Source organism: Microcebus murinus, chromosome 17 (genome assembly GCF_040939455.1).
Source record: "Microcebus murinus isolate Inina chromosome 17, M.murinus_Inina_mat1.0, whole genome shotgun sequence".
In the NCBI taxonomy this organism is placed as follows: Eukaryota; Metazoa; Chordata; class Mammalia; order Primates; family Cheirogaleidae; genus Microcebus; species Microcebus murinus.
Genome location: NC_134120.1, coordinates 37,457,226 through 37,481,088, shown reverse-complemented (window position 1 = coordinate 37,481,088; position 23,863 = coordinate 37,457,226). Strand labels below are relative to the sequence as shown.

The 23,863-nt window shown below is 42.0% G+C and overlaps 1 protein-coding gene across 2 annotated transcripts in view; it reads left to right on the top strand.

Annotated features, from left to right (window-relative positions):
• Positions 1-8,329: 8,329 nt before the first annotated feature.
• The window catches only part of RNF125 (ring finger protein 125), a 46,938-nt gene continuing 31,404 nt past the window's right edge, over positions 8,330-23,863 (top strand). The window contains exon 1 of one of the 2 annotated variants that reach the window (XM_075993573.1): positions 8,330-9,493. In XM_075993573.1, coding sequence (XP_075849688.1) covers positions 8,976-9,493 — 518 coding nt within the window. In that variant the 5' untranslated portion in view covers positions 8,330-8,975. The remainder of the gene's footprint in view (positions 9,494-23,863) is intronic. The other variant, XM_012782566.3, reaches the window with a different exon arrangement.

The window sequence follows — 23,863 nt, the reverse complement described above, 5'->3', positions numbered from 1 at the left end:
TTATTGCCATCTCTAGATTATTAGGATTTAACTGCTACCATAATTTGTGTGTATCTATTTCTCAGCTGCCCTGTGTTTCAAATTATGAAAGCATAGGCTAGAAATAAACGGTGCGTTAGGCCTATTTATATACTTGAGTTTTCTGTTTGTAAAATAAGAATAATAAACTTTATATCTGCTTTATTCTGGGGACAATCTTTACTACTATAAGATATTTTAAGTTACCTATGCTGTGCCTTAAAAAATGAAATCTACCTGTTTTCACCATATTCTATATTATTTTCTAGATTTGAGAATTTAGAGTGCTAAGCTTTTTTTTTCTTTTCTTTTTAAGAGATAGGGTTTCTGTTTCTTTCTTTTTTTTTTTTTTCTTTCTTTTTTTTTTGGGATAGCTAAGAAAGGACACAGGTTCCTGTATTTCTCTGTTGCTCAGGCCAGAGTGGTGGAGTGGCGTGATCATAGCACATTGTAACTTTAAACTCCTGAGTTCAAGAGATCCTCCTGTTTCAGTCCCCAGAGTAACTGAGACTATAGACAGGCACCACCACACCCAGCTAACTTTAAAAATTTTTTGTAGAGATGAGGTCTCACCACATTACCCAGGCTGGTCTTGAACTCCTGGCTTCAAGTGTTCCTCTTGCTTGGGCCTCCCAAAGTGCTGGGTACAGGTGTGAGCCACAGCCCTTGGCCAAGAAAAAATTGTAAAGAAACATATGGTGGCTGGGCATGGTGGCTCATGCCTGTAATCCTAGCACTCTGGGAGGCCGAGGCGGGCAGATTGTTTGAGGTCAGGAGTTCGAAAACAGCCTGAGCAACAGTGAGACCCTGTCTACTATAAAATAGAAAGAACTTAATTGGCCAACTAATATATATAGAAAAATCAGCCGGGCATGGGGGCACATGCCTGTAGTCCCAGCTACTCAGGAGGCTAAGGCAGGAGGATCGCTTGAGCCCAGGAGTTTGAGGTTGCTGTGAGCTAGGCTGAGCACTCCCTGTAGCCTGGGCAACAGCTAGCACAGCACTCACTGTAGCCTGGGCAACAACAACAAAAAGCAACATATAGTATCAAACTGTGGTCTACCACATAGGGAGTGTTTGGCTTTAGGCAAGTTACTTAAGTGCTCTGAACCTCAATTTTGAAAAAGGGGTAAGAAAAAAAGAAGTGTTGCTGTAAACATTAAACTATACAAACATATGTATACATATATATATAAATGTGCATGTATGTATATGTATATACATGCTTTGTTATAACACTGACACATACATACACATACATATATTACATTTAACATCTTGCATGTTCCATAGAAATCAATCAAAATAATAGCTATTGTTATTTTTATTATCTACTAACTTAAAGGAGCCTTCCATAATGAGAGCATATTTATATAGTATGCATTCATATGTACCAATAAAATAAATTTTCACTTATCCTAGGTGAAATATATAATCTAACTGTATTATTTAATTCTAATGCCAGCACAGGAAGCAATCACATTTTTTGAAATTAAAACCTGAGGCACTGACATTCTTATGTGATAAAAGATGGTTAGTTGTATAGGTAACAGAAGAATGTCCAGTGGAAAACTATTTATATATTTGTTGGTGTTGTGCAGTAAAAAAAAAAAATTAACAAAAAGATCCTATAATTGTATGCAATTAGCTGTGGACTACTTTTGTTATGTTGCTTCTAATTTGGCTTTAAACTACTATTTAAATAATTTATTGTTATTCATTTTCTCCCCATCTGTGACCTCCCTCCCCAGATAGATTATATGTCCTATAAATAGGCCAGTGCTTTCCAAGTAATGTACTTAATGACCTAATTTTTATTTCAAATGTGTCAATCTGAAATGTTGAAAGATGCAATGTGAATGCTTTCACCTCCTTGGCAATCAGTTTACTTATGTGAAAATGAGAGGATTGGGTCAGATGCCCTTATTGAAAAGAAACAACCAAAATGTGGGGTTGATTCAGACATCACCTAGTTTTGTTGTCAACTGACAACTGCTGAAATATTCACTGAGTAATTCCTGAAGTGAGACAGCATGCTTTGAGAACATGTTATAATATGATTATCCACAGCTGAGCTAAGTTGCAGTGGTCAAGATGTCATGGCGACTGCTGTTCCCAACATGCCATCGGGGAAACCTAGCCACAAACAGCAATGCGATTGACTAGCAGAAAAAGTGAGGGGAATATTCAAGTTTGAAAAACCAATTATGGGCCAGGCGCGGTGGCTCATGCCTATAATCCTAGCACTCTGGGAGGCCGAGGCGAGCGGATTGCTCGAGGTCAGGAGTTCGAAACCTGACCAAGAGTGAGACCCCGTCTCTACTATAAAATAGAAAGAAATTAATTTGCCAACTAATATATATAGAAAAAATTAGCCAGGCATGGTGGCACATGCCTGTAGTCCCAGCTACTCAGGAGACTGAGGCAACAGGATTGCTTGAGCCTAGGAGTTTGAGGTTGCTGTGAGCTAGGCTGACACCAGGGCACTCACTCTAGCCTGGGCAACAAAGTGAGACTCTGTCTGAAATAAAAAAGAAAAACCAATTATGTTGCAATCAAGGCAGAAGATCTAGGGCCTTGACTGGCTTACCTGGAGGAACTCATAAATCCTTCATTCAGCAGAATTTCATTTGTGATGATGTCCTTCTCACTTTAATAGATATTTTAAGACAGAAAGGTGGCCTTTTCACTATGTGAAGACACAGCTGGAAGGCACCATCTATGAACCAGAAAGTGGGCTTTCACCAGACACTAAATCTGCCAGTGCTTTAATCTTAGACTTCCCAACCTCTAGAACTGTAAGAAATAAATTTCTGTTGTTTATAAGCTAAAGAAAAAAAACACAGAGAGAGAGAATGGTGGTCTTTTTTTATCATCAGATAAATCAGATTACAAACAGGTGCTAAACACCAAGATCACATCTCAGATGTTTGCATTTCTGTAGAATACTATGAATCTTTATCACCCTTGATAGGTTTATATATAAGAATTTTTAAAAATTATCTTTGTATAATAAACTCAGAAATATCTGTTTCAGTGCCTCCATATTTAACCAGCGTAATGTCGTCCAGTTGTGTTGAGGCACAATCAGGGACAGAGTACATTAGAGTGAATGTGAGTAACTCCCCTGGCTCCTGACATCTCTGCTGTTGTCAAAGCAACCTGAAGAATCTGCTGCTGCCCATCAAGTGGAACTGTATTTCCCAAAGAATGGTCTGTTGACCCCTGCGTCAGTCAGTCGGTGCTAGCTGGGGGGCTGTTAAAAATGCAGCTGCTGTAGTTCACCCTGCCCACTGAATGGGGCCATTCGAACAATCTCCTCAGGTGATCCTGACGCGAGATAAAGTCTGAGAACGCTTGACAGAAACAACGGTTTGTCAAAATTGCAGGTATGGCTCTGTCATTCTTCTACCTGAACTCTTAATTGGCTCCCCAAAGCCACAAAAGCAAGTTGAAAATTATTAACCTGTCAAATTACAGATTTCATGACCTCAATTCTGCCTAGTTCTCTAGTTTGTTTTTTTTTTTTCCTCCTTACTGTCAGTATGTGCTTAAAATTCCACCAGCAAGGAACAATTTGCAGACTCTCTGAACAGAGCTTGCTGCTTCCTGCTTTCTTGTCTGGGCTCACCAGGTCCTCTCTATCTGGAATACTATGCCTTTGTTTCTTTCATTGCAGGCCCCTCTATCTGGAATGTTATTTCTTTCTCCCTCCTCTTCCTTACCTCCCTGGATGAAGTTAACACAACTGTTTTCACTGTGTAGATCTCTACCATTGGTTTTATCATATTCAATTATAAATGTAAAAGCAATTTAACTGTTCATATTACCTAGTTGGTCATGAAAGCCTTGAGGACACGATAGATGTGTCAGTTAGTTTGGTTATAGGCAAAAGACCTCAACTCTGAATAAATTAAACAAGAAGGAAGTAAGTATCGGTAAGATGCTACATAGCTAGGAGATTGAAAAAGAAGTGTTATCAACTATACTTAGGAAAGACAGACACTAGGGAAGCTACAGATCACAGCAATAGGAACTCCTGCCCATGCCAGGAGAGGGCTGTGAAGGATGAAAAGTGGAGACCGTCAGTGGCAGCCCCACTGAAGTCATTGTTATATCACTGAAACATACACACACATACACATACATGTATGTACATTGCATTCAACGTTGTGCATGGTCCATAGTAACCAATCAGAACAGTATCTCTTAAATACCGGGATGATGAAAGGACAGTTCCTTCAAAGGAATGGAGTATGGGGCTATTATAGAAGATGGTGAAGAAATGCTTGATGGCCAAAAACTATAGCTGTCCACTCTACTGGGCCCTTGAGCCTGATTGTGCCCCCAGTGTTTAGTGAGGTGCTTTACTAGACATTGTCTACTTTGCTTAACACGAAGTAGGCTCTTATTGAATGTTTGCAGAACAAATGAGGTCAGAGAGCCAACACACACGTGTTTAACACTCCCTCCCAGGCAAGGAGCCAAGGGTTCCATCATTGCTCCATTTAACCTCTCAGAACAATTCTGCAGGTAAACACTGCCTGTGCTTTTTCAAATGAGGAAACCAAGACCAAAGATGAAACTTCAAGGTCACTCAGCAAAAGAAAGAGCTGTGACCTTGAGTGTGTAGGCAGTGTGAAATACATAATGCTTTTTCTCCATAAGAAGTATATCTCCGCCAGGAATGGTGGCTCACGCCTGTAATCCTAGCACTTTGGGAGGCTGAGGTGGGCGCATTGCTCCAGGTCAGGAGTTCGAAACCAGCCTGAGCAAGAGCAAGACCCCATCTCTACTATAAATAGAAAGAAATTAATTGGCCAACTCATATATATAGAAAAAATTAGCTAGGCATGGTGGCACATGCCTGTAGTTCCAGCTACTTGGGAGGCTGAGGCAGGAGGATTGCTTGAGCCCAGGAGTTTGAAGTTGCTGTGAGCTAGGCTGACGCCCCAGCACTCTAGCCTGGGCCACAAAGTGAGACTCTGACAAAAAAAAAAAAAAGAAAGGCAGTTCTATAACTACTCTTAGAGAAGGCTTTCCAAGATATATTATTAATTGATAAAAGCAAGGTGAACAACTATTATATATTATATACTATCACTGATATTTCTTTAAGGATTATACAAGTGTGTACACACATTTATGTATATCTGTGTATGGGTATATATGATACATATACACACATACACATATATACTGGTATATGCATATATACTGTTATTTATTTTTTTTTGAGACAGTGTCTCACCCTGTTGTTCAGGCTAGAGCACAGTAGTGTCAGCATAGCACACTGTAGCCTCAAACTCCTCTGCTCAAGGGATCCTCCTGCCTCAGCCTCTCCAGTAGCAAGGACTGCAGGTACATACCGTTCCCAGCTAATTTTTCTATTTTTTGTAGAGAAGGGGGTCTCACTATGTTGCCCAGGCTGGTCTCAAACTCCTGGCCTCAAGCAATCCTTCTGCCTCAGCCTCCCAAAGTGCTAGGACTACAGGTGTGAGCCACCACACCTGGCCCACCTTGTGAGATTATTATTGAAATATATATATATATATATAAATATAATCATATATTTATCACTTCCTAAATGCCAGGCACTTTACAGCCATTATTCCTAACCCTCAGAGTAGCCACAAGCAGGATAAATAGGAAGGCACATACATCAGGCTATGAAAGAAGTATGGAGATAGTATGAAATGAATGCGGTGTAGAATGGTTTCCAAGCTAAGTCCCAAAATTTGAGTCAGAGAAAGTTGCACTGGGAACGGTGAAATGCTGGGTAGGAAGTTTTAAGGCCAAGAGAAAAAAAAAAGCATGTATAAGGGCCTTGAGATCAGACAGAGCTTAGCACACTCAAGGAACTGAAAGAACTGGAGAAATTTATGAGCATGAAAAAGAAAGAGGAGAGTTATAGCAGATGAGGCCAAAAATGATTATGTTGGGAGACCCTACTCTTGAGCTATCCAACTGCCTCATCTCCTCCTTTCTTGGTAAAATGAACCCTCTTTCTGTTGTTTCAGATAGCTGAGGTGCCAAGCCCAATGGAATAAATCATGAGTGTAGGCAACCAGAGCACTCTCATTCTCTTTTGACTGATTTAGGAATGGTCACATGGCCCAATTTTGACCAATGAATATAAGAGGAAGTCTGCTAAGAAAGACCCCTAGGAAATATTTTCCTCCCATATAAAAGAAGAGAGAGCTGCAAGGAAGAAATTCTATCCTTTCCTTTCTGTTTTGGAGACTGTTGTGTATAGAAGCGATTGTTGGAGTATAACTGACATCTCCAGCCATGAAGGAAACTACTGACACCCTGAGAAACGTAAGGGGCTGGAGGCTTTGAGGATATCATTGAGCTGCTGAGCCAACTCTGAAACTGCTTATTTTTGGACTATTTTGGACTAATTTGCCATATTAGATAATAAATATCTTTATTGATTGAGGCACTTTTAGTTTAATTTCTATCCCCTGCCACCTAAGTTATTTTAACTGATTTCAGTTATTTTGTTGTTGTTGTTTCTCTTCCTACCTCCCCCTGCTTATAGTTATTGAAAGAGTAAGATCATACAGGACTTTGTAGATCATGTTAAGGATTTGGAATTTAATCCTAAGGGTTAAGGAGAGTCATTAAAGGGTTTTTTGGGTTTTTTTTTCTTTTGAGACAGAGTCTCCCAGGCTAGAGTGAGTGCCGTGGCATGGCGTCAGCCTAGCTCACAGCAACCTCAATCTTCTGGGCTCAAGCAATCCTGCTGCCTCAGCCTCCTGAGTAGCTGGGACTACAGGCATGTGCCACCATGCCCGGCTAATTTTTCTATATATTTTTAGTTGGCCAATTAATTTCTTTCTATTTTTAGTAGAGACAGGCATCTCACACTTGCTCAGGCTGGTTTTGAACTCCTGACCTTGAGCAATCCACCCGCCTCGGCCTCCCAGAGTGCTAGGATTACAGGCCAGAGCCACCCCGCCCGGCCATCAAAGGGTTTTGTGCATAGGGTGACACAAGGTGTTTGTTTTTCAAAAGATCACTCTAGTTACAAAGTGGATAACAGATTGGAGAGAGGCAATAGTGGATGCAGGTAGAGCAGTTAGGAACTATTGTGATAGGTCACTCAAGAGAATGAATGCAATGATTTAAAATAACTGGTGGCCACAGAAATAGATAAAAAATGAGCCAATTCAAGAGCTACTGAGAAATATATCGGAGACAGAATTGTGACTGTGACTGATTCAATGTGAATGAGGAAGAGGAAGAAATCAAGGATGACTTCTAGGTGTCTAGACTGAGCTCTGAGGTGGATCGTTGTGACATTTGCTAACAGCGTGATCAGCCACTGGAGGAGGAAAGGTGGGTGGTTATTTTAATGAGTTCATTATTGGACACATTGGGCTGAGGGTGTCCATGTCAAGCAGTCATGCCAACTAAACAGCTGGGCATTTGAATGGCCTGGGGTGAAGATAAAGAGTTGGAAGTCTTCGGAACCTAGACAGTGACAAAATCCATGTGATTTTTGGGGATACTTAGGGAGTGAGGAGAAGGGAAAAGGTGCTAAGACAGAATCCTAGGATCCCTGGTCCATAGCCAGTGGAGAGGGAGACACTCGCAAAGCAGGCTGAGAAGGAACAGCCAGGAAGAGAAAAGGAAAACCAAAGAGAACTGTTTCTGGAAGGAGGTTGTGGTGGACACGGACAAACGGAGTTGAGAGGTCGAGCAAGAAAAGGAGTGAAAAGCCTCTGTTGGAATTAGCCACATGAAGATCACCAATGATTATGATGAAGCAGTTTGCGGACAGCTGGAAGTGCAGTGGTCGGTTCAGAACCCGCACTGAACCGGATAACGAGTGGATAATTAATAAATGGAAGCATAAAAGGTGCAGAATCAGAACAAGAGATTTGCCCTTGGAGAGGATATAGGGCAGGAGCTGAGGCACAAGTGGGATGGCGGGAGGGCCTTTTGTTTTCTTATAAAAATATGAATCACTATCTTTCCATCTTTCTCCTCCCTCCAGTCCCCACGATCCAGCTCCACATATCTCTCTCTTCTTCCGTCCTACCTCGCTCACTGTCCTCAGTGCTTACCCAGCTTTTCCCTAAATCTCTCTGCATGGCTGGCCTCTTCATTATTTATGGCTCTGCTCAACTGTCACTTAAAGTCTTCTCTGACCTTATCCTTTCCCCTATCCTCACTCCCTGTTTTAGCTTCTTCATGACTCTTATCATTTGAAATGATCTTGTTCATTTATTTATTTGTTGATTAGTTATATTTTCTAGTTAAAAGTAAAGTCTGGGGGAAACTGGGTGCAGTTTATAGGATGTAAGAATATATGTGTATTATATATAAATGTATTATGTATTCTTGTATGTATATATAGTGTGTGTATTATGTATTATTTCTTAAACCTGCATGTGGAGCCGTAATTATCTCAAAATAAAGTTTTGGGGTTTTCTTTCTTAAAGTAAGTTCTTTGAGAACTGGGATTTTGTTCGCTTTTTCAGAACTGTGTCCTCTTCTACCAGAACAGGGTCTGGCATGCGGTGGGCACTAAATAAGTCTTCGTTAAATGCAAGAGTTAATGAATGATATACTTGGTCACGTCAAAGGGCGGGGTGGGGACAGTGCAAACAATAGAGGACATCCTGAGTCGCCAAGGAGACGGGATCTTAGGATTTAGCACTAGAATCCCGGTCCTAGAGATAAGAGTGGAACCCAAATCTCTGAACGCCTTCCCACCACCCCATGCTACTACCCATTAATGAGATGACGAAGTAATAGTTAGCACTGTCTTAGGAGAGGCTCAATCGGTCACGGGGCATCTATGTAACTTACGATTACAACAGTGGAGGGCTGATTGGACCGTCACCTTACAAGTGGGCTTTCTAGAATCTCCATTAAGCACGACCAGGCCCGCACTTTCCTTAACTTTTGACAGAGGGGTTAGGAGGCAGCGTGTGATAGCTTGGATGGTTCACCGCCGCCCCGAGTCCTCTCTCCTCTCTGCAGTTGAGGTTTCGGGTTTCAATCCTCCCAGGACCGCGAGACGTTGCAGCGAGCACGGTGCGGCCGGCGCCCCCGCCTCCGCGCCTCCGCCCCGGCCGCTCGCAGAAGACAATTTGGGCGCCGCGGCCGCGCGCTCGCCCCGCGCCAGACCCGGCTCGCAGCGGCGGCGGCGGCTGCATCGGGGCTGCGCTGGCGGAGGGCGCTGGGAGGCGGCGATCACAGCTGGGCCGGGACTTCCTTCCTCCACCGCAGGACAACAAAACAACCCGGCAGCAGGCACTGAGCTGTTGGCAGCTGTCTGGGCGAGAGGCACAGCGATGGGCTCCGTGCTGAGCAGCGACAGCGGCAAATCGGCGCCCGCCGCTGCCGCCCCCCGGGCCCTGGAGCGCAGGGGGGACCCCGAGCTGCCCGTCACGTCCTTCGACTGCTCGGTGTGCCTCGAGGTGTTACACCAGCCTGTCCGGACCCGCTGCGGCCACGTGTAAGTGCCGGGGAGGGGGGCGGGGAGGCTCGGTTTGCACGCCCACCCCTGGCGGAGGGGGATGCTGGGGAAGCCGAGGGCTCGGGGGCCGGGGGCGGTACAGAAGCCAGTGCCTTAGGGAACTGCTGCAGGAACAGACGGGGACCTGTGCGGGCCATGGGGAAAATGCCAGTCGGAAAGTGACACAGGATTTCAGGAGGAGGAAACAAACAAGCGGGCCTTGCAGCCCTCGAAGGCTCCTCCTCCCGAAGCCCAGGTGCGGAGCTCCAGGGACGCGGAGCCAGGCGCGGGTCCCGCCCAGAGCCGCGGCTCGCCAGCTGGGGACGGCGCTCTCGGCTGCAGAACCAGCCCCCTCCCTGGCTCGGGAAGGAAACGAGCGCCCGGCTACCAGGTAGCTACTGGGCACAGTTTCGCTGGACTCGGTTGAACGAGCTGTGCTCCCCTCTGCCCCGGAAACCCGGCTCGGTGTTGTTTTGCCGGAGCCGTGCACGTGTTCCTGAACGCCCACGGAGGCTCTTCTCTGGAGCAAACAACTGTCTGTGCGAACTGTCCTTTCACCCCCACCCCTTACACTCTTTCCCAACCCAGGCGCCCAGAACCCCGCAAAGATCACGTCGGAGTAGAGTTTATCAACTTGTTAAGAGTTTAAATCCCAGGGTGGAGCCTGGGGCTTGAACGTTAGCCCCAAGCCCTTGAATGCAGCCCTTTAAAACCCAGCCACAGAGTGGCAGGAGGTTGCAGACTACCTGCTTCACGCACCGCCTCCCAGAACCCATAGAAAGTATAGGGTAAGATAACGTTCTTAAAAATCCCGTACTGGTTAGCGAAAACTCGCTGATTGTGCAGAGCCGTGTTAGTTTCTAAGAAGAGTTTAAAAACAGTCCCCATAAAATGGGCACGTCCTTAATGTGTGCTTGGTAACTGGTAGGGGGAGTTGGAGCTGTGAATTTATATTCTCTCATAGGTCCCACACACACACAGATACGTGTGTGTGTGTGTGTGTGTGTGTGTGTGTCTGCGGGCGCGGGCACAGTTGGGGAGCGGAAACCCACTTGATATCTTCTATGGAGGGTAGACTAACTGTACTTGATGAAGTGCCAGAGCAACGCTGCAATGGCTTGTATGGGTTTCCAGCTTACCAGGAAAAGAGAAATACCGTATTGTAAATGCAAATGCACAAAATGTTTTTAAAAGGACTTAGAAAATCCTTAGCACCTACAGCCTAATATCTGAAAAGTGGTTTTCACCACTGCTCCCTCCATGAGCCAGGGTGAAAAATGTGTACCCACACAATGTTTAAAGAAAGAGTGCTCTAGGCATTATTTTGTGGCTGGATTTTCAGGGCCTGTCGTTTCAGCTTTGTACTTTAAACTCAAAGTTTAAATTTACCCACCTTTCTGATTACTGTTTCCTAGCTGTCCAGATGTAGCTCATTGACATACTATCCAAAGGCCGATCTGGAAGCCAACATACTCTTGTGTAACATCATAAAATATATCCATTAGTTCAGGGCAATAATAACCTAAGGATAACTACATTTAAATTTAATCTTTATTAGCATGAGAACTTCAAAGTTGTGCCAAAGATGAACAGTGTGCATCTCGAAGATTCTTTTTGTAGAACTGGAATGGACAGTTTTGCTATTTAATTATCTGACTGAAGATTGTTTTTCTGGTTTGGATTTTGAACATTATAGCTTACTGTTTACAATGTTTTTTGCTTCTACTAAAGGATAGTATAAATTTGTAAATGTTAAAATTTTTTGTTTAATCTTTTTCTTTGTTAAAGTGAATAGGAAAATCAACAACTGGAAAAACAGTCATAAAATAGCATAACAAGGGCTGGATAAATTGCCTTCCCTCCTTTTACTGTTCTTTGTTTTGACAAATCTATGTCCATTGTTCTGGCTGTGGGCAGAATTTCCATATTCCTCCTTTTGGCAAACTTACTTGGGCCCCTTCCATTTTATAAATGTTAACCAGAGTCCCTTCTGCACTGGAGATTGTGAGTGCTGTTAACACCATTTGTGCATTCTAAATGAACTACTCTTTTCCATTGAAATTAAGTTGGAAAATGAAGAAATGAAAATGAAACTTTTCTGTTTTACTATCCCATATTGAAACTAGATTTCCAAACTTGTGCAATTAGATTTTTTATGTTGATTTCTGTTTATAAACCTATGTCAAGTCAAACAAGTTTAATAATAACAACAATACCTCGAATGAATATGTGTATAGCACTTTATAAGTTGTATTGTGATGTAGTAGAAATTGTGGGCCTTACAGAGAGAGCTGGATTTGGAATTCAATTCTGCCACTAGCCAGCTATGTGACCACTTTTGGGAAATTTTAGTTCTCCTCCCCGAAGGTTCGGTAATTTGAGTCTGTAAAATATACTGGCGACAGACAGATGAACAAGGGGGAAAGCTAATTTTAATGAAACCTAGTAAACAAATCCATCCAATCTCAGTCAACTTTGACCACACAGGGTAAGATTTCCATATCTTTTATAATCTCTTACAATTTTTTCCTATTCTCATCCTTTCCCTAACTTTCTATAGCCACTCAGTTTTTCCATATCATTTTTTATTCTTTCAATTTGAAACAACCTTTAAATAGCCTCTAAATTGGACAAAATACTTTTTCTTTAACAAAAATCACATCTTCATGCCTTTCTTATAATTTTTCTCACCAAAAAATCTTGCTTTTTTTTTTTTTTGGTACACTTTGCTTCCAGAATTGTTTTCTTATTTTTTTTAAATTTTTAATTATTAGTAGAACATAACAATTGTATATATTTACAGGGTACCTCTGATGTGGTTTTTAGAAAATTTTTATTTTTAATCCCTTATTTCTAGTAGTTTTAATTACATATATGAACTATTATTTCAACTCTCAGTAACCTTAATTTCTAGTTAAACACCTAGGAAGTAAGGTAATTTTGAACTGTTATATACCAAAACATTTTATAAATACATATTTTATAATTTCTAGAAACACAGGCATTTTTACATAACAATATTTTATAGAACAATTTTTAATGTGGAACAGGATGTATTTACTAACAAACCCAAACATCTTTTGTTTATCTGAAATAAGAAGCCAAAAGTATACAGGCTTAAACCTGTATTTAGTAATTAATGTTTTAGGGTTATATCTTATTTGGAAATGACTTAGTCAATGAATATATGTGATTTAATTTAACTTAGCAAAACTCTCAGGTTGTAGTTACCAAAGGAATTTGGAAACCTTTAAGTAAACATATTATAAAACATAATAATTATTTAAAAGTTCATTTATAAACTTTTATTCCACTTATGTTTACCTAATCTCATTTTTAACAATTACATTTGAATTGCTCATGGAAAACAATGTTAGTCATTTAAGTTATTATTTTTTTCCCTTGAAAAGAAGCAAAGCCAGGATAACCCTACATTAGCCAGTCTCATCTTAACCAAGGCATTTGAGATACTGGACATAAGTACCCTTCTCAGTGTCTCCTCCGGTCATCCTGGGTCTTGAGTACCCACGTGGCACCCAGGGCAGCTATGAAAGGGCAGGGCCCATCTGGGCCCAGGTTTTATAAACTTGGTGCAGAGCCAAGGACAGAAGACAGACCTATGAAAATAATGCCTGGAAGATCTGTCCCCTCTCACCACTGCCAGGAGGCAGATCTGGGCCAGGGAGGTTGGGGCCATGATGGACGTGTCTCTGCCCTGCAGGTGGTGGCCCAGGTACTGTGGACGCACATATGCCCCCAGGTATCACATGGCTACCTGTCTAGACCCCAGAATCCAAAGGCTCAAAATCAAAGACATAAGTTCACAGTAAGATGTGTGCAAGGCTTTAGGGGAGTCCAGCAGCTAACCCTTGCAACTTTAGCTCATAGACAAATCAAGCTTTGCAACCTTAAAACATCTATCAGAGATAGCATAAATCTGTCTGACCAGTAGACTCAAGCAAAAAATGTTTAAATTAAAATTTGAAGCCATTTTTATTTTACTTTACTAATAATTATGAAACTAGCTTTATTAACCAAAGATTAATAAAGTCATGTGAACTTGGGCTGGGTGTGGTGGCTCACACCTGTAATCCTAGTGCTCTGGGAGGCTGAGGTGGGAAGATTGCTTGAGCTCAAGAGTTCAAGACCAGCCTGAGCAAGAGCAAGACACATCTCTGCTAAAAATAGAAAAATTAGCCTGGTGTGCAGAGGTGCATGTTCCTGTAGTCTCGGCTACTCAGGAGACTGAGGCAGGAGAATCACTTGAGCCCAGGAGTTTGAGGTTGCACTCTAGCTGGGGGCAACAGAGCGAGACTCTGCCTCAAAATAAATAAATAATAAAAATAAAATAAATAGGCCGGGCGCAGTGGCTCACGCCTGTAATCCTAGCACTCTGGGAGGCCAAGTTAGGCGGATCGTTGGAGCTCAGGAGTTCGAGACCAGGCTGAGCAAGAGTGAGACCCTGTATCTACTAAAAATAGAAAGAAATTAATTGACCAACTAAAAATATATAGGAAAAATTAGTGGGGCATGGTGGTGCATGCTTGTAGTCCCAGCTACTTGGGAGACTGAGGCAGAAGGATTGCTTGAGCCCAGGAGTTTGAGGTTGCTGTGAGCTAGGCTGACGCCATGGCACTCTAGCCCAGGCAATAGAGTGAGACTCTGTCTCAAAAAAGAAAATAAATAAATTAAATAAATAAAAAATGTTGAAAAACATTTGGGCTAGTTATTTAATTTATGAATACTCATTCATTTATAAGTCAATTTGGTATCATGTAGACAGTATACAGACACATGTATAGACATGCACATATGTGCAGAAACAACATATAACACATGTGCCAGTATCCAAAAGTCAAAAAGACTGGGAAGTTTAATGTAAGAGAACAGAGCTTTAGACTTGAGAGAAACTTGCCCATGACTCTTGGGGCTCAGTGAGGAAGATGGAGGACCCCCAAAAGAGTGGTTAGTGGCCCCTTTGTGTATACGTGTTCTTCAACAGGTCTTGGGGTTGTAGCTATGGGAATGCTCAGGAAGGAAAAAAAGAGGTCTCAGGGTGACTAAAAGTCCCCTTTAGAACGCTTTATGTGGCTTTAGAGATGGCAAAAGGAGGAGGTGCAGAAATGGAAGGAAATGGGAGAACAAGTCTTAGATGTCGCGCCCGCCTCGCCAGCAAGGAAGACGCGGCAACCGGAGTTCTTCTGACCGTGCTTTAATGGGGTTCCCTTTAGGCTTACATGATACGGAAGACGCCGAGGCGTTCTCAGCGGCTGCTTATAAAGGCAGTAAGTACACTGGGCATTGTCTGATTGGATAAGGCACTTGGAAGGGAGGAGACAAACTCTGCACATGCGCTGAGCAATTGTTTGTCAGACTAACAGGGTTTGACCAAGAAGCGGGCGCCATCTTGGAATGGCGTTGCCACCGCGCCCCACACTTAGAAAAGCAAATTTGGGAGATTTTAAGATTTTCAAAAGGCCAGTGAGGTTTTACTTAGTAGAAGTTCAAGGGAAAAAAAGGGTCCAGTCGACTAAGAAGTTCTCATGGGAGAAATAGGGTTTGAAAGATAACAGAGAAGAACATCACCTTTTAATTAAGCTGACTTTTGACCCTAGAGCTCTTTCTTTAAAGATACACAAGCAGCAGGCTGGGCATGGTGGCTCATACTTACAATCTCAGCGCTTTGGGAGGATGAGGCAGGAGGATCACTTGAGCCTAGGAGTTGGAGGCTGCGGGAGCTATGATGATGCCACTGTACTCTAGCCTGGGCAACGGAGCCAGACCCTGTCTAAAAAAAAAATTATCTATTTATCTGTATCTCAAATATTTTGTCCTGCAAGTAGCCAGTCTTTTGTGGGAACAGAGAGAATGGTGGCCGTGGCAGCAGCATCTCTTCCTCCTCCAAACCCTCCCGGTCCCCTGCTCACCTATTCAGTTCCCAACTGGAGAAGGAAGTGTGTCTCTGGGCCAATAGAGGAAGCAGATAAAGGGGAAAAAGTTGCTATGATGCTGTGAAGTATAAACCAAAGTTTTAAACCAACGATATACCTAAACAAATGACTCAAAACTAAAACAACCACACGTGAAGAGTAAAACCAAGAAGCTCTTTATGGTTTTAACCAAAGTCTCCCAAGAGGAAGCAAAAACTGCAGCCCTTCCAAAATCCAGACTGTCGCCAATGACAGTTTAAAGAAAGGAAAGTTTTGCCAGCAGCAAATGAGGAACAGCCCACATTTCTCTCTGGTCATACTCTCTAGGGTTTAAGACAAAAGGAAAATAAAAACTGTTTATGGGAGAAGAGAGGATGATAAAACAAATGGAGACCCCAATGGTTAAGAATCATACAAATATAAATTCAAAACAAACAATTCAAACTGATTTTTACTTACATTTCTTTTATTCTTCCCTCCTGAGTTAAAGGAGTTACGTCTCCCAAGGACTGGTTCCCTATAGAGGAATTGAACCCTAGCCACAGTGGTGAAAGTGTAGAATCCTCACCCCTCCTATAGGATGGATTGTCTTTTTGTTGCAAATCCCACAGGGAATCCAAATCAGGTAGTTTGAACCTACAAGGAATTTTAACTTTGTTTTAAACTTCTGCTTTTTAAAAACTTGCCAGGGGAGTTTCTAATGCTATATTCCTTTTGCATCTTTTCATAGGTACCAATAGGATAGGCATCTAAGACATGAGTTCTCTAAAAAGTTTTTTATTAAATATAGCCAATTTATTCTTTGCAAACAAATACCAGACTTAATTTACCTCCTTTCCCCCCCCCCCGCCGTCCCCCGTTAATGAATTAATCCAGATTTAGAAAGGGAAAAAGAAAAAGAGAGACTCTTACCAGCCTCATTGGACTGAGTGCTATAGGCAGAGATTTGGGAGAACTGCTGACTTGGTAAAAAAAATTCTCACTGGCCAGGCATGGTGGCTCACACCTGTAATCCTAGCACTCTGGGAGGCCGAGGCGGGCGGATCGCTCGAGGTGGTCAGGAGTTCGACACCAGCCTGAGCAAGAGTGAGACCCCGTCTCTACTAAAAATAGAAAGAAATTAATTGGCCAACTAAAAATATATATAGAAAAAATTAGCCGGGCATGGTGGCGCATGCCTGTAGTCTCAGCTACTCAGGAGGCTGAGACAGTAGTATCGCTTGAGCCCAGGAGTTTGAGGTTGCTGTGAGCCAGGCTGATGCTACGGCACTCTAGCCTGGGCAAGAGAATGAGACTCTGTCTCAAAAAAAAAAAAAATTCTCACTGTTCTTTGCCAGCTTTTGGTCAGTTATCCCAAGATCCCATCCATAGGCTCTGGAACAGAGTGATTTGCTATCCTGCTTACAGCGCCAAAAGTGTAGGGAAGTTTAAGTTTTTCTTCTGAAGTTTTGGTAATTGGAATCTGTAAAACAAACTGATAACAGACAGATGAACAAGGAAAAAAGGCATGCAAATTTACTAACATGTATGTGGGCACAGGAGTCGTACAAAATATGACAACTCAAAGAAAGGGGCAGATGGTTGATGCTTTTATACCATTTTGAGGTTGCAGAAAGAATAGGGTCTTGGAGCATGGCAGGATAGGTTATGGGAGGGGGAAAGAAAGGCATGGGGCAGAGGCTGTCTTGGTACACAGTTGAAACCTGGCAGGTAACAGCTTTCAGAATAGATAGTAGCCTGTTGGAAGTTTCTCTGAAAGACCTTCGAAGGTGTCAGACTCTCAGTTAATCTCTCCTAGATCTGGCTAGGGGGACCTCAGAGGAAACCGGGCTGTTTATTCCACCAATGTGGATTTTCTTCTGCAGAGGCAAATCTCCGCAAAAGGCAGCTTTTTAGGGCCTTTCCTGTCTGTAGGCCCCCTCAAAAGCCACCTGAAAATATGTCAATGAAGTATATTTTGGGGTGAAATATTTTTGGTTTCCTCTACCACTAACTTGCTTAATCTCTTTCAATCTTCGTTTCTTCATTTGTAAAATGGGGTGAGTAATGGAATTTTTATGAGTATTTAAAATGAAAAGTAAGGCCATTCGTGGTGGCTCATGCCTGGAATTCTAGCACTCTGGGAGGCTGAGGCAGGAGGATCACTCAAGGTCAGAAGTTTAAGACCAGCCTGAGCAAGAGTGAGACCCTGTCCCTACTAAAAATTATAAAGAAATTATCTGGACAACTAATATATATATATATATAAAGTTAGCCAAGCATGGTGGTGCATGCCTGTAGTCCCAGCTACTTGGGAGGCTGAGGCAGGAGGATCGCTTGAGCCCAAGAGTTTGAGGTTGCTGTGAGCTAGGCTGATGCCACGGCACTCTAGCCTGGTCAACAGCCAGACTCTGTCTCAAAAATAAATAAATAAATAAATAAATAAAATAAAAAGCTATCTGAAAAGGGTCCTGAGGTTGAGAATGGGCCTAAGAGAGCTAAGTACTCACTGGAGCATATTATAAGATTGGAAGAGCCAGGTCTCCATTGAACTGAGTTGGATACAACTGCTCCAAGTCAGACTGCACCTAATTTTTTTTTAAATGAAACTCTGTTTAGGATAATTCTGAAGTGCTTTCAAGTAAATGGATTAAAGTGTGCCATTTGTGGTTAAGTATGAGCAGTAAAGCCTGCACCAAATTGGTGGTTCTCTAAGTAGAGTCTGAGAATCTTCCTGATTGAGTTTTAAACTGATCCAGAAATACACATCAGTGCTTTCATTCTTTTTTTTTTTTTTTTGAGACAGAGTCTCACTCTGTTGCCCAGGCTAGAGTGAGTGAGTGCCATAGCCTAGCTCACAGAAACCTCAGACTCCTGGGCTCAAGCAATCCTTCTGCCTCAGCCTCCCGAGTAGCTGGGACTACAGGCATGCGCCACCATGCCTGGCTATTTTTTTTCTATATATATTAGTTGACCAATTAATTTCTTTCTATTTATAGTAGAGAAGGGGTCTCGCTCTTGCTCAGGCTGGTTTTGAACTCCTGACCTCAAGCAATCCGCCTGTCTCGGCCTCCCACAGTGCTAGGATTACAGGTGTGAGCCACCGCGCCTGGCCTCAGTGCTTTCATTCTTACAGGATATGTACAATCCCAAAGACTTCTTTTTTAACCTAAGATTAAAACTTCTTATCCTATTATTTACTATAGATATTTATTATCTACTAATATATTATCTATTAGTGACAGTTCTCCAGAGAAACAACCGATGAGACTGTGTGTGTGTCTGTGTGCGTGTATGTATATGTATATCTATAGAGAAAGAGAAAGAGAGATTTGAAATTTTAAAGACTTGGTTTAGATTATTAAGGGTAATCTCTTAAAGTGAACTGATTGTAGATGTTAACCACATCTACAGAATACCTTCACAGCAACACTTAGAGAAGTGTTTGATTGAATAATTGAGTACTGTAACCTAGCCAAGTTGACACATAAGACTAGCCATCACATCTATTAAAATCTGCTTTTCAAAACCAAAAATTAGATTATTATTAGGCTCTACTATAGGACCTTTAGAATTCTACTAAGAAGTGTGGCTATCAGGTAACAATGCACCCACCTACATGTTGCTAGTAGGAATCCACACTCTTAAATTAAAAGTCATTGTTCATTTTGCTTCATCATTATCACAAGTTTTGTTGTTGGTTGTTTGGCTAGATCGGCTTTTGTATGCAGTGCATTCATTTGTTGGGCCAGCAAACATCTGCTCTGTACTAAGCACATAGACAAGGCTGGGCGCAGTGGCTCACACCTGTAATCCTAGCACTCTGGGAGGCCGAGGCAGGCGGATCACTCAAGGTCAGGAGTTCAAAACCAGCAAGAGCGAGACCCTGTCTCTACTAAAAATAGAAAGAAATTAATTGGCCAACTAAAATATATAGAAAAAAATGAGCCGGGCATGGTGGCGTATGCCTTTAGTCCCAGCTACTCAGGAGGCTGAGGCAGGAGGATCGCCTGAGCCCAGGAGTTTGAGGTTACTATGAGCTAGGCAGATGCCACGGCACTCTAGCCTGGGCGACAGAGTGAGACTCTGTCTCAAAAAAATAAATTAATTAATTAAATAAAAATAATAAACATTTAAAAAATTATTTAAAAAAGCATATAGACACAAATCCTCACCCTTGTGGAACTTGCATTCTATGGGGAAGCTGAACAATATACAAGACACAAGTCAAGTGTTAAGTATGTAGTGTGTTATATAATGATGAGTGTTAAGGGTAAAAAAAAAATAAAGGAAAGAAATAGGATAGGAAGTATGTGAGAGAGTTGCAATTTTAGGATATTTAGAGCAGTGCTTCTCAAATTATCTGTTGTAAAGACCAGTAGGTTATTTGTGTGGTTTTTTTTTAACTTCCAGACCATCGTGGACCAATAATTTTGTAAAACAAAAAATGTATTATAGAAAAATGGAATTTTAAAATACCAAAGATGGATATAAACTATAAACCCTCATTTTAAAAAATTACTATCCTCATTAGCAAAGTGGTGAGTAAAAAAAAAAATTATTAGATTCTACAGATGTAAAATTATTCTGCAGATTATTATTCACATTTCTAAATAATTTTCTCCATTTTTATACTTACTTAAACATGAACTATTACTAAATGGGGCCTCATTTTGTGCAGCCTTGGTTTGGAGGAAGGTAAAGGGTGAGGAAGCTAGTCTGGCTGGAGCTAAGTGAGTGAGGGGGCAGTTGGATGAGGTGGGGTGGGGGCATTTATAAGAAGTTTGGCTTTTTCTCTGAGGATTTTTTTTTTTTAAGAGACAGGGTCTTGGCCGTGGCTCACGCCTGTAATCCTAGCACTCTAGGAGGCTGAGGCAGGTGGATCATTTGAGCTGAGGAGTTCGAGACCAGCCTGAGCAAGAGTGAGACCCCGTCTCTACCAAAAATAGAAAGAAATTAATTGAACAGCTAAAAATATATAGAAAAAATTAGCCAGGCATGGTGACGCATGCCTGTAGTCCCAGCTACTCGGGAGGCTGAGGCAGGAGGATTGCTTGAGCCCAGGAGTTTGAGGTTGCTGTGAGCTAGGCTGACACCATGGCACTCACTCTAGCCTGGGCAACAAAGTGAGACTCTGTTCTCAAAAAAAGAAAGAAAGAAAAAAGAAAAGTATATACACCAGTAACAATGCTATGTTAAAGATTTTTAGAAACATCCAGATCTTCATCCTCCATAGTTTACTGACCAAGAGCAAAGAAGTTTTACAATCTCTTTAGACCTTCACTGATGCCCAGATGTCTGTTGCAACCTAACACCCACACCGTTTCCCCTTCTCTTAAGATAAAAAGGAGCCTAAAGTTCATACTAACTTAAGATGGTTCTTTGGGACAATAGCCTGCCATCTTCTAGTTTTGCTCACTCTAGGAATAAAAGTTGTTTTTCCTTGCCCAACACTCTGTCGCTTGACTTATTGACCGTCCTGTAGTGGTATGTGGTATGAGCTTGACCTCAGTTACAACTGTAACCTGGAATTTCTGGGCGCAAGTGATCCTCCCACCTCAGCCTCCCAAGTAGCTAGGACTACAGGTATGAACCACCATATCTGGCTAATTTTTCAGTTTTTTGCAAGACCAGCTACTTTGCTCAGGCTGGTCTCTAACTCCTGGCCTCAAGCGATCCTCCCACCTCCCAAAGAGCTGGCATCACTGGTGTGAGCCACTGCATCCTGTCTTGGATACTTACTTTGCCTTTCTAGCCCTAGACCCAATGGACCTTGTTTCGTTTTAAATCTACTTAGGGTTCAGTATTACCCTATGAGAGTCAGTACATGATTATACCCAATGTCTTCAGCTGTCTGTTCCTGTTTCCCTCCAACAGTCTGCTGACCTTTTCGTTACAAGGATTTTAATCACTTAATTTAGGGAAACAGAAAGGGTTAAGAAAATAACAAATACAAGTGGGTAATTAAGTTTCCATCTGCTTTCAGAGTTCTTTGAATCCTTATCTAGTTCCTGATTGATTTATGTCAGGAGCTGCAAACTCCAGCAGGGTGAGGCAAATGAAGTGAATGAGTGTGAGGGCAGGTACCCAGCAGGAAGGGCACAGCCCATGGGGCCACTTGGGGATGGGATTCCAGAGTGGCAGGAGACTAGCTTTTTACAGGAAGCCAGAAAATTAGATTTCATGTGAAATCTGATTTTAAAGTAATGGCACCTCCTTCAGAATTTTTGATAACAATGAATCAGCTTTTTAAAAAATGCAATTGGCTTCCATCCTCAGCTTTTATCTTTCACCTGACTTCTCTTCATTCTGGTCTCTCCTTTTATGATTCATCATTCTCAACCACACTGGGGTGTGTTGGAGTAAGGCCCTTATCTCCTTAGGCTTTCATCCATTTGCAACCTTTACCTTTAAATTCTAGGGAGAAAGACACCACACTCATTTATTAATGAGAACTTTGGGCCCTGCTGAGAATATTCTCCTTTAGGCAATTCCTGATGACGCATTTTGTTATTTCAATTTACTGACCATTTACTGGGTAGCCCGGGCTGGGCTGTGTAGGAGGCAGGCAGAGTTCAAGATTTGGAATGGTCATATATTGTGTAAATTTCTGTGATCTTCTTCACTTAGTATTGTTATTACTGACCTCTTGTTGAGGGGGCATTTTTGCTTATTTTCTAGATTCCTGAAGTATTGCTCTTTGCAGCTGGGGCAGCTGGTGGTGGTGAGATGAAAGGTTATAGAACTTCGGATCAGAAATCCCCAACTTAAGACCAACCCAGTTCAGGCACTTTCTATATATGTGACCGTGCAGAAGTAATTTATACTCTGTGTGCCTCAGTTTCCTCATCTATAAATGGAAATAGTGATCTTTCTTAGGGGTTTGTTAATGTTAAATGAATTAAGGTATATGGAAGTATTAAAAAAATTCATGAAGTACCAGTGTATCAAGTTTCAAATTAAATTAAAATAAAAAGTTACCAAACAATAACAAAAACAGGTATAAGAAAAAAGGTAGGAACCTAGGCAGAGCTAGGGGTTCTAAGCAAAGAGCAGGCCAGTCCCTTCTAGTTGCTGCTGAGTCAGTCATGATGTCACTCTGTTTAGTATTCAACTTCCAGAAAGAGGGTTTACTTGGCCTGGCCTCCACCAGGTCCTTATGCCTTCAGCAGGGGATGGTAGGCACCTTGACTGAGGTCCCACCTAGATTGTAAGTAATATAAGAGGTGTAGTTCCTGCAGAGCAAGAGCAGGATGCTGTTACAAGATAAAAAGTATGGATGCTGGGCAGACATAAACATTAAGTAGATACCTCAAGCACTTTGCAAAGGGAAGCATCCTCTGTATGCTTGTAATCATTTGACAACAGACACAGAAGAGGATACTGTTAACAATCAGTAATAACTAATATAATTGGGAGTTACCCTGGGGAAAAAAAGAGCAAGAATGCTTTGGCAAACAGCTGTGCTTGTCCATTACTGAAGCTTAGCATCAGAAAGCATTTAGATACTACCCAAATGTCCATTAACAATAGAATGGTGGCCGGGGCGCGGTGGCTCACGCCTGTAATCCTAGCTCTTGGGAGGCCGAGACGGGCGGATTGCTCAAGGTCAGGAGTTCAAAACCAGCCTGAGCAAGAGCAAGACCCCATCTCTACTATAAATAGAAAGAAATTAATTGGCCAACTGATATATATATAAAAAATTAGCCGGGCATGGTGGCGCATGCCTGTAGTCCCAGCTACTCAGGAGGCTGAGGCAGAAGGATCGCTCGAGCCCAGGAGTTTGAGGTTGCTGTGAGCTAGGCTGACGCCACGGCACTCACTCTAGCCTGGACAACAAAGCGAGACTCTTGTCTCAAAAACAAAACAAAACAAAACAAAAAACAATAGAATGGTAAATCAATTTTAGTGTGTTCACACCCCAGACTTCACAAAATTAGAATGGACAATGTTAACTATGTACAGCAATATGGATGAATCGCTTGACCGTAATATTGAGCTAAAGAAGGGAAATACAAAGAACATATACCAGATGATTCCATTTATAGAAAGTATAAAAATAGGCAAGACTAATCTCTCTTGTTAGAAGTCAGTGATTACAACCACCAAGAATAGTAAGCAGGGATGAGAAAGCTGAGGTCTGTAGACTGATACCATATTTGCTAAGTATAGTATAATGTTTTATATATTAAAATACATTGTGGCGGTGATGGTTGGGGGAGTGGCATTCTCCTTTCCCCAAAAGTTCACAGAAAGATCAACTCACAATTAAGGCAGATTAATAAGAGGAAGAGGTTTATTTACTGTGTGCATGGGGAGAATGGCAGGAGAGATTACCCAATGGGATCCAGATATTTTTATATTCTCCTTTTAGAGGGGAGGGAGCTGGGGAATATAGGTAATTCTGTTTAGGGACAATAAATGGTTGCTAGGGAGAAAGAATGTATGGGGGAAACAGATT